The sequence below is a fragment of the Dipodomys merriami genome, unplaced genomic scaffold (genome assembly GCF_024711535.1).
Source record: "Dipodomys merriami isolate MVZ:Mamm:240054 unplaced genomic scaffold, mDipMer1.0.p SCAF_1, whole genome shotgun sequence".
Lineage (NCBI taxonomy): Eukaryota > Metazoa > Chordata > Mammalia > Rodentia > Heteromyidae > Dipodomys > Dipodomys merriami.
In genome coordinates, this window is record NW_027202270.1 from 16,342,510 (window position 1) to 16,353,257 (window position 10,748).

Genomic DNA, 10,748 nt, shown 5'->3' on the forward strand with positions numbered 1-10,748 from the left:
TGAAAGAGAAAAGCCAGAATGAGTTGTTGAGGGGGAGGCTTGCTCCTGAATTCCCTATTCCTATGGCCTCAAACTGCTAGATCAAGCCCAAACTAAAAAAGGAGAGAGAGAGAGAGAGAGAGAGAGAGAGAGAGAGAGAGAGAGAGAGAGAGAGAGAGAGAGAGAGAGAGAGAGAGAACCTGTGTGTGTGTGTGTGTGTGTGTGTGTGTGTGTGTGTGTGTGTGTGTGTGTGTGTGTGTGAAGGGGTGATGGGGACACAGATTCTGACCGGCCAGCTAGCCCAGGAGGGAATCACTACTCTGCCCTTCCTCCAGGTTACCCAGCTGGGCTATGGAGAGGAGCCGGGGAGGAAAGCCAGAGAACGGAAGCGAGGCTGAGGTCAAACGCTGGGGGACTCCCTAAGGGAGAAGCTCCCAGTCTGGGGTCATTCCCAGAGATGGAGGAGAGGAGACAGTCATGGAAACTGAGAAGATCGAGGGGGTGCGTTTGAATGACCGGGAGGTGGAGGGCCGAGGACACAGGTAGCTGAAGGTCAGATACCTGAGATAGGTGTCAAACAGGCCGGGGGGGGGGGGGAGCAGGGATGATGAGCAGCAAAAAACGTAAGCGCTCCCGAAGGACCTGAGCCTCCCAAATGCGGGAAGGAGGCCCCGGGTACGCAGCGGCCAGGGCCGGGCTTTGGGAACATTTATTGGGCTCAGCGCAGATCCATGCGCTTTGCTTTCAGGATCCCCGGAAAATGGAAGGTTCCAGCGGGGTGGGGGGGGAGGGCGGTGATGGGGCGAGCTGGGAGGGGGAGACCCTGGCCGGGGTTGGACCGAGGTGAGAGAAAACAAGATAGCCGAGAAGACAGCGGGCGCCGCGCGCCGATGGCTGCCGCGGGGGAGGGGCGTCTGCTCCCGCGGTGGTCGCGGGATGGGGGGCCATGCAGGGGCGACGCCTGCGCCCCGGACTCAGGCCGGACCTCCCCCCTCCAGCCCCCGCCCCGGGACGCGGCCGGCCGCAGCCCTCGGAGGGGCCGGGGTGGGGCAGGCGCCGCTCCAGCGCCCCCTCCCCCGGGCCCAGCCGCGGTGACCCGCCCTCCCCGCGGGGCGCCCAGCCCTGCCTGCCCCGTCCCGGCACCGCCCGCCCCCGGAGCCCTCACCTGGAAACGCTTCTTCACCCACAGCTTCTTCATGGCGGGGGAGGGGGCCGGGCCGGCGGCCGGGCGAGGAGGGGACGGGCGGGGGCGGGGCGGAGTCGGAGGCGGGGCCGGGGGCGAGCGGGGGAGCGGGCGGGAGTCGGCGCGGGTGGCGGAAGGAGCCGCGGGGCCCCGGGAGCCGGGGTGGGGGTAAGGCGGCGGCGGCAGCGGCGGCGGCGGCGTTGGTGGCAGTGGCGGCGCCCAGAGCCCGCCTCTCCCCCGCCAGGCTGCACCCCACCTGGCACCCCTTCCCTACCCGGCCCCCCGGCGTGCCCCCCGCCGGGGCGGCCCTCGCCTGCCTCCCTGAGCGCCCACGGGACAGCTCCGCCCCACCCCACCCCGCATCTGCCTCTGTGGCCCTGCGCACTTGGGGAAACTGAGGCACAGAAAGGGATTCAATGGCCTTTAGTCCAGGCTGTTCTCCTTGGCATCTCAATGCTTCCTCCTGCGGGGCAGTTCTAGAAAGGTCAGCAGCATCTCAACCATCTCAACCCGCTCCCTCCACAAACATGCGCACAGGCGCACTGTGCCAGGCAGTACCCAGCTCCCCGCGGGGGGCACAGCACCGATGGGGCGCCTAGGTCATACATGGGGGTCCTCGAGTCAGTGTTGACATAGACCCTAGATTGAAACTTCCAGGCTTCAGACCGCTAGAAAGCTTTTTCCGACCTCAAGTTTCCTAATGCCCTCTGCTCCCCCATACATACAGAGCAAGTGCCCCGAGATTCTCCTGGTATTTTGGCCAACTCACCAAATTCGTGTGTGTGTGTGTGTGTGTGTGTGTGTGTTTCCCCTCAAACATCGCACCCCACCACATCCAGCACCATGCACTCTCTGCATAAAGCTCCATCTTCTCAATAATCATCGAAGCTAGTTTTCTTTAGCATTTGCCAAGTGCCTGACACTTTACAAATGTCATCCCATTCACAACAACTTCATGAGCCTAAAACCCTCTGAGCATTGCCATCCCCATTCAATGACAAGTGGCTGAGGCTCAGAGAAGTCCTTTATTTATTTATTTGTTTTGGGGGGGGGGTCTGGTCGTGGGGCCTGAACTCTGGACCTGGGCGCTGTCCCTCAGCTTTTCAGCTCAAGGCTAGCACCCTACCATTTGAGCCACAGTGACACTTCCGGCTTTTTTCTTTTTGCATATGTGATGCTGAGGAATCGAACCCAGGGCCTCATGCATGCAAGGCAAGTGCTCTACCACTGAGCCACCTTCCTAGCCCTTTATTATTTTTTTTAAGTACTGAGCCTTGAACTCCATACTTAGCTCTCTTGTTTGGCTCGCTCAAATCTGGCACTGTACCATTTGAGCCATACTTCCACATCCAGCTTTCTGTTGATTGTAATTGAGTCTCACTGACTTTTCTATGCAAGTTGGCTTTGAACCTTGATCCTTAGATCTCAGTCTCTTGAGTAGCTAGGAATACAGGCATGAGCCACCAGCGCCCTACTCAGAGAAGTCTTATCAAGCAGCCAGAGCCACACAGCTGCAGTCTCCTTATCTCTAGGTTAGAATTCTTCTCCTAGCATATATAGGTGATGCCAATCCTGGTGCCCCAAGTATGATTACAGTGTGAAGTAATTATTAACACTTGGCCTGTGCTAAGCACTTTGCACAAATGACTCATTTCATCCTTACAACAAAGAGGGAGACTGAGGCATAAGGAGATTACCTGTGCAAGGTTACACAGCCAATAACTCCAGGGAGCCAGAATTCTACAGCTGGGTTATTGATCTCTATGTTATAAGGCATTGCATGCTGATTGGTCAGTGTGTCCTTTTAACCATTTTGCTTTCAAGCCTGGCTCACACCTATAAACCTAAGTATTCAAGGAACTGAGAGCCATCTGGGCATTGTGGTTTGAATCCAGCCCAGGCAGGAAAATCCACGAGACTCTTATCTCCAGTTAACCACCAAAAAGCCAGAAGTAGAGCTGAGGCTCAAGTAGTAGAGCTCCAGTCTTGAGTGAAAAAGCCAAGGGACAATGCAGGCACCGTCAAGCCCCAATACCAGCACACAAATAAATAAAATAATAAAACAAAATAAATACAGAGACAGACCCACAGAATGCTGTTAAAACTGCACAACATCTGGGGCAAGCCAAGCATGCTCAACTCCAGCTCCTTACAATAGCATCTCCCTCACTTTCTACTTGGCTTCTTAAGATTTTTGGTGTTACTACTTTTTGTTGGTGTGTGTGTGTGTGTGTGTGTGTGTGTGTGTGTGTGTGTGTGTGTGTGTGTGTGTGTGTGTGTGTGTGTGTGTGGCCAGTCTTGGTGCTAGAACGCAGGGTCTGGGTGCTGTCCCTGAGCTTTTTTTGCTCAAGGATTGAGCTCTATCACTTGAGCTCCACTTCTGGCTTTTTGGGCATTTAATTGGAGATAAGAGTCTCATGATTTATCTGCATGGATTGGTTTTGATCCTTGTTCCTCAGATCTCAGCCTCCTGAGTAGTGAGGATTACAGGCATGAGCCACCAGAGCCCCGCTTCTTAAATTATTTGAGTGCCCCATCTTTATTTAAAAATTTAAGGCCACATTGTACATTCTGGGTACACACGGGTGTTCACTTGCTTCCCAAACTGTCAGTGGCATATGTTGAACATACAGACAATTTCACAGGGCCATGCAGAGAGCACATGTGTATTCCTTGAACACCTCCAAATTCACTCACAAATAGGGGAGCTGAGTGGAGAGATGGGGGAAACTTGAGTCCCTGTTCTCCAGGAGAATCCGAGGGGCTGGCACATTCCGTAGCAAAAATAACCAATGGGCAGCGGGCGTGAGTGACGGGACAGCTGGGCCGAGGAGAAGCCGGCTGGATTCTGTGTCCATGCCCAGAGCCCTCACTGCTCACCCCTTTAGGGCTGGTGGGTTTGGAACGTGCTCTCAGTATGGACCTCCACAGTTGGCCCCAGATTGCCCTATTTTCCCTCATGGCTGAGCAGCTGTGCTCCCCTGCCACTTCCCCAAGCCCAGATTTCTCATTTCTGTTCTGTCAGCATTTCTTCTTAACCAGAGAAACCCCAGTCCTCATTTCTAATGCATGCAGACCCTCCTTTGAGCCCTGTCTATCACCACTCTCCTCCCCTCTGCCCCGCCTCTGTTTCTTCCATGTTCCCATAGATTATCCTGCACTGTATTTTTCTCACAAACCAACTTCTTTACTATGTTTACTGTGTATTGTCTGCCTTTCCTTACTAAAATCATCTTCAACTGGATGCTCGTAGCTCACACCTTTAATCGGGCTCAGGAAGCTCAGATCTGAGGATTAAGGTTCGAAGCCAGCTTAAGCAGAAAAATCTCCCAAGACTGGGCTGGGAAGGTGGCTCAGTGGTAGAGTGCTTGCCTAGTATACATGAGGCCCTGGGTTCGATTCCTCAGCACCACATAAGCAAAAAGAAAAAAGCTTGGAGTGGCACTGTGGCTCAAGTGGTAGAGCGCTAGCTTTGAGCTGAAGAGCTGAGGGACAGCGCCCAGGCCCAGAGTTCAGGCCCCACGACCGGACCCAAAAAAAAAAAAAAAAAAAAAAATCTCCCAAGACTCCAATCTCCAACTAACCAGAAAAAAAAAAGCCAAAAATGAAGGTATGGCTCACATGTTAGAGAAACATTATTTTTTTTTTGGGGGGGGTGTCCATTCGTGGGGCCTGAACTCTGGGCTTGGGCGCTGTCCCACAGCTCTTCAGCTCAAGCACTCTACCACTTGAGCCACAAGTGTCACTTCTGGCATTTTTCTTTTTGCTTATGTGGTGCTGAGGAATCGAACCCTTGCATGCCTCAGGCATGCAAGGCAAGCGCTCTACCACTGAGCCATCTTCCCAGCCCTAGAGAAACAGTCTTGAGCCAAGAGGTTAAGAGAAAGCATGAAGTCCTGAGTTCAAGCACAAAATACCAGCACACATTTTTGCTTATTTGTTTGCTTTTGTCAGTCATGGGGCTTGAACTCTGGGCTTGGGCGCTGTCCCTGCGCACTCCAGCTCAAGGCGAGTGCTCTACTACTTGAGCCACAGAATCACTTCCAGCTTTCTAGTGGTTTATTGGAGATAAGAGTCTCACAGACTTTGCTGCCCAGGCTGGCTTTGAACCATGATCCTCAGATCTCAGCTTCCTGAGTAACTAGGATTACAGGTGTGAGCCACGGGTGCCCGGCACAAAAATTTTTTAAATTAAGTCATTTCCAGGATGAGATGAATTGTAGCCTTCCCTTCTCACACATGATCATCTACCCCAAGCACCTAGAGTTGTACCTGGTACAGAGAAGGCACTTGGTAAATATGGGGATGAGTGGCAGAGCTGCTGGGGAGGGGAAAGTACGAGGACAAGTAGAGATGGACATGCATCTTCCAGAATAGCTCCACTTACCCTTTCCCCCTTCTCTGTCCTTTATCCATAAGCTGAAGAAATAAATGATCACACCCACCCCACCCCCAATTCCACCCAGATCTTCCTGGGAGAACCTGCTTTTATCAGGTAAGTGTCTCCTACATTGGATTTGGCTTTGGCTGATTGGTGGAGGTGGGGTAGACAGGAGTTCTCTGCTTCTCTCCATCTTCTTCCCAGGTCTTGTCTCTGCTACCCCTTTTCCTCTTCCTTACTAGCACTTGGCATAAAGAGCTTGCAGCATTCTCTATACCCACTCCCAACTCCATATTAGTTTCCTCTGCCTTTTTATCCACACATAACAAATTCCAGGTAAAACAGGAACTGGAGAATATTCCTCAATGCAGGTTTTGATGTATTCCCTTCTGTTTGCTGGCCTAAACTGGCCTTCTTGCTGTCTGTAACTTCTCCCCTTTTGCCTTCAAGTCCCCAAGATGGTTCGTTGTGACCTCTGGCCCTTTTGATTAACACTAGAGAGTTCCAGATCCTGGCTACACAGATAAGCCTCCTCCCCTTGCCTCTCCTCTCAGCCACTCCTTCCTCCTGGTCTTTAGTGCAAGGAGAGCTCTTCTTTGGCCCCATGTCTTGAAAGCAACGCTTGTGCTTGTCATCTGCTTTGCACATAGCTCCTTGCCTATGCAGATGGGAGCCTGCCTGGTGTTTGAAAGGGGAGAATGCCTACCTATGTTGGACATATAACTGGAGGTGGATTGGGATATTGATTGAACAAAGATAAGCATGACAAGAAATACTTGATTTAGGCTTCCCCTGCTTCTCTGTGGATAGGCAAAGTGGACTCAGACTCAGAGATCCAGCCTTTCCATCTTCACCAGCCTCGGGTAAACTGGAACCTTAGATGTCTTATGTAAAAAATGGCCATACTATTAACAGGGTTTGCAAGACTAAATAATTAAATAAGAGAGGTTGTTTTAAACATATTAAGAATTTTACCAGTGTCCTGAATTTCTGTCATCTTCACCTCCATTATTTCCTTCATTGTATTTTGTGCCAGTCCTAAGGCTTGCACTTAGGGCACTTTTCCTTAGCTTTTTCTACTCAAGACTGGCTCTCTACCCCTTGAGCCATAGCTCTACTTCTAGCTTTTTGGTAGTTAATTGGAAAAAAAAAGTCTCACAGACTTTCCTGCCCAAGCTAGCTTCAAACTGTGATGATCCTCAGATCTCACCCTCCTTGTTAGCTAGAAATACACTAGCTATTTCCTTCCCCACCCCAATTTCTAAACCCACAAATCTTACCACTTATATCCATTTCCCATGCTCCAAACTCACTAGCCTGAGCCCTACTTATTTCTCAGAGACTTGTTTCTTAGTATCTCTCCATCTTCAGCTAATATCCCAGGCTTTAGGAGTACCAGGAGACTTCTCTTACCCCGTCTTGTCCAGCAAGAGAACAGCCCTGGCTAGGGAACTGCCTGCATCCCTCTGTAGCCAGGTCCTGCGTGGCTTCCTCGAGTACCCTAAAGTTCTCCTGCTGTTGATTCCAACCAAGAAAGTTTTCCATGACTAAGACTGAGCAATGCTGAGCTGCTTGGGCAGCTGCCACAGACCAGAAGCTGTTACCAAACAGATACTGCTGTGGGGTGGGCAACACAAGAGGGTAGAAGTCAGACTCTCCCAGTCAAATCCACCAGCATCACCACAACAAAGTCCCTCTGAACCGCAGGTAACCAACTGAGGAAGATTGTAATAGTCAAGTATGTGGCTTCTCCACCAGTTCTGCCACCTTTTATCTGTCCAGCCTGAACATGTTCTTAAATGTGACATAGTGCAGCCCAATCCTCTTCCTGTTCTAACATCAATATTAAACACCCCAAATTCAGACCTACAGTACCCAGGGCTTTCCCTTCTTTCTAAGCGTCTCAAGCCTGCTCCAGCCTAGAGACCACCCCCCATCCCTGCCCCAATCTAGAGATGTCCAGACAAGTTAAGCTTTGCCTGCCATGCAACCCAGATGAAAACAGTGACTAAAAAGCCATGATAAACCAGTTCTGCTGGGGGATCTCCCACCCATTACTCTAACAGCCTACAGATCAGGAGGTCTTTGCAGCCATTCCCCAAACACAGGATCATTCTCTCCACTTCCCTCTTTCTTGCCCTCTTCCTTGCCCTTTCCCTCTTTCCCTCCCTCTCTTTCATCAATCCAGAATTCCTTGAGTAATAAAAAGGCCCCAGAACCAGGACAGAGTACTCAGTCTAGGTTAGCTAGCTACATATCTTAGGCAGATCTTCCTCTCCTGTAGTCTTCAATATCCTCCTTTGTAAAAGGAAATGTTTGGGGCTGCAATTCTCTGTGGACCTGTCCAACATTAAACAAACATCATGACCAGTAACTATCTTTTCTCTGCCCTTCTGTTCCTTTCCCTAATCTGTCTCTCCTACTGCTCATCTTTTCATTCATTTATCTATCTTAACCTCTGATTTATGTTCTGTTTTCAGCTTCCTTTGCCCTTGATCAGAGATAAGGAAAACACCAGGGAATCCATTCCTTCTCAAAGCAGAACTCAAATAGACTGTGCTTCATCCCCCAACCCAAGTGAAGAAAGTCTGTACCAACCTGGCCATTAGGCCAATCTGGGTCTTCTCTGACCCAGACCATGGAGAACTAATGATGGGAGACAAGGAAGTGAGCAGAGTATGGATGGGAAAAGAAGATGCTGACAGGAGAGGTTTTCCTATTTCCTGACTCCTGCACATCAAGCTTTCTTTCCTCTCCAGCTGTTGAGGGTCTTCATCCTGGGCCTCCTCCCCTATGGCTGGGCTCCTACCAGAAGAACCACAAGACTGTAGTGAGAGCCCCTCTTGCAAATACCCCTCCCCCTGCCCCTGGCTGTCTCACTCAAATACAGCCTCCTTCCTCAAAATTCTGTTTTTCAAGATTCACTTGGCCCAACACTGCTTTTGGCTTAGACAAGGACCATTTGGCTCAAGGGCTGAGGAAATGAAAGAGAAAGGCCAAACATTGGGCCCAAGGAGAATCAACTCTGTCCAGGCATCCACCCATCACAAGAGGATCATGAGCACAGGGCCCAGACTCCTATCTCCTCCCTTCTGCCTCAGACCACCAGCCTGGAACTCTGCAAAGGCCTGAATCCCAGCCCAGAGACTCCCCTTCTGTGCCCCTGCTTCTTTTGCCACTGAAACCTCAGTAGACATGCTTTCCATACCAGTTCCAATTGTCCCTGTCCTCTATCTGCACAAGCCAGAACCTTGCATAGCCTACATTATAAGCACACACACACACACACACACACACACACACGTATATGTAGATTCTCAAGCAGACACACCCATTCATGGCCAGCCCTAATTCCATCTCCTGATGCCCTGGACCTCGTTTGTACCTATCCACTCATTGGCCCGTTCCACCAGCCCTGCCACAGCAATGGCTTTCCAGGAGCTCCAATCACATTCTCTCCATATTGCACACAGAGGACTTGGCCCCTCCTTCAGACAGACACACCTGTAAAGGAGTTCATTGTGGGACTGTAAATCTGTTTTTAGAGATGAAGAGGGCCATCAATTTCCCTTCTCTCTACAAAACTCAGTGGATTTCCAGCACAGAATTCCCCCAAGGGGCCTATGTGCATCTCAGGCCTGGCTCATCAACTGCTGACCCTTGACCTCTGACCTTCCTGGAGGAAGACTTTCTGTATTGATACCCTCTCCTCTTGATCTGCCCTTCTGGACCAGTGCACCTGAGAGTCCTGGGCACCCACCCCTCGTGGCCTGGGCAGCCCTCCTCTCCCTTCTGCGCCCCGCGGCCTGGCCAAGCCAGGTGAGCGCCCCTTGGCCCGCATTACCTCCGACTTCCAGCACCGTGAGAACAGCCTCGCAGGAGGCCCGGCCCCGCTCGTTCTGGGCGCTGCAGCTGTACACGCCGGCGTCGTGCGCCCCGCAACCCCGCAGCCACAAGCAGCTGGGCTCGGGGGTCGGCGTGGGCAGCGGCTGCCCATCCCGGAACCAGCTGAGGCTGGGCGGGGGCGTCCCGCTCACAGCCACCCGCAGCCGCACGTCGCCCCCGGCACACACCGCCGCGGGCTTCAGGGGCCGCAGGAAGACGGGCGCCCCGGCCCCGGCCCCGGCGCCAGCCGCGGGGGCCCCTCGGCCCGCCGCCACCTTGGCCCTCTTCGGGGGCACCCCGGGGCTGGAGGGCGCCCTCGTGCCCGCGTCCTCGCCTCGGACGCCCCGAGCTCTCTGCATGTTCTCTTGAGAATCGGGCTGGGGGAAGAACGCTGCGACCCGGCGGCCACGGGGGCGCCCGGGGGATGGGGCCCTGGGGAACGATCCTGGGGGGCCGGCGGCCTGCCTTCCTGCTGCCCGCCCGCCTTCGGCCTGTGCTACCCAGAAGGTCACCGGGGCGGCCCGCGGATGCGCCTCGGGGGCTATTTTTAGGCCCCCCGGCTCGGGTTGCGAGAGAGCTGTGGAGGGAGGGGACTTGGACTCCCCCGGGCTCCCGCTCCCGCTCCTGGAGCCCCCATGGCCACCCAATTTGCAATCCCTGGCGATTGGTTCCAGGACCCCTCCTCCACGGTGTGCCTGTCCTCCCCCTCCACCCCCAGCCTCCCGGGTGTGTGGGGTGGGGGGCAGGGAGGAGTCGAGTTACCCCCTGGGCTCAGTCCCATTTCCCTTCCTCCCTCTCAGGCCCCAGAGCTCCAGTCTCACTCGGCCGGTGGAGAGGAAGAGGAAAGGTCCTGGTGAGATGTGAGATGCCAGAGAGGTGCGTGCCTGGAGGGGCAGGCCGCAGTGGAGGTGAGCAGACGGCTGGACAGGGAGGGACGGGCCAGAGGGACTGGCCCTCTCCCATGGCCTCCATTAAAACTGTCAAGTACTAAATGAGACCCAAAGACTGGCAGTCTGGTAGATTCTGGCTCCCAGCTGATCTGGCCTTTACCCACCAGGTGGGTGTCACCAATCCTCTCTCAACTTCCCAGACTTCATCTGAACAAATGGGGAGTGGGATTAGGGTTACAAGAGGCAGCAAAGAGAGAGGACAGAATGAGCTAAATGATGATGGCAAGATGAAAGGAGACCACACAGTCTGAGAATCAGAGGGGTTGGGAGGGATTGAAAGGGGCGGGACCTGTGGGAAACTTTGATTGGTAAGGTCTATGTTCTGCAGGCCTGGGGTGATACTGGGCTGTATAAAAACTGATCAGAATTG

At 53.2% G+C, this 10,748-nt stretch overlaps 1 protein-coding gene and 1 long non-coding RNA gene across 4 annotated transcripts in view; one reads left to right on the top strand and one right to left on the bottom strand.

Moving 5' to 3' along the window:
- The window catches only part of Speg (striated muscle enriched protein kinase), a 59,046-nt gene extending 49,259 nt beyond the window's left edge, over window positions 1–9,787 (bottom strand). For 2 of the 3 annotated variants that reach the window (XM_070016404.1, XM_070016412.1), the window contains exon 1: window positions 1,145–1,214. In XM_070016404.1, coding sequence (XP_069872505.1) covers window positions 1,145–1,177 — 33 coding nt within the window. In that variant the 5' untranslated portion in view covers window positions 1,178–1,214. Of the gene's footprint in view, window positions 1–1,144; window positions 1,215–9,387 lie in introns of those variants that run through there. The other variant, XM_070016395.1, reaches the window with a different exon arrangement.
- LOC138823271 (uncharacterized) lies at window positions 385–9,337 on the top strand. The gene is made up of 3 exons (XR_011370773.1): window positions 385–531; window positions 5,582–5,657; window positions 8,024–9,337. It is a non-coding gene; the product is annotated as an uncharacterized lncRNA (long non-coding RNA).
- Window positions 9,788–10,748: the final 961 nt, after the last annotated feature.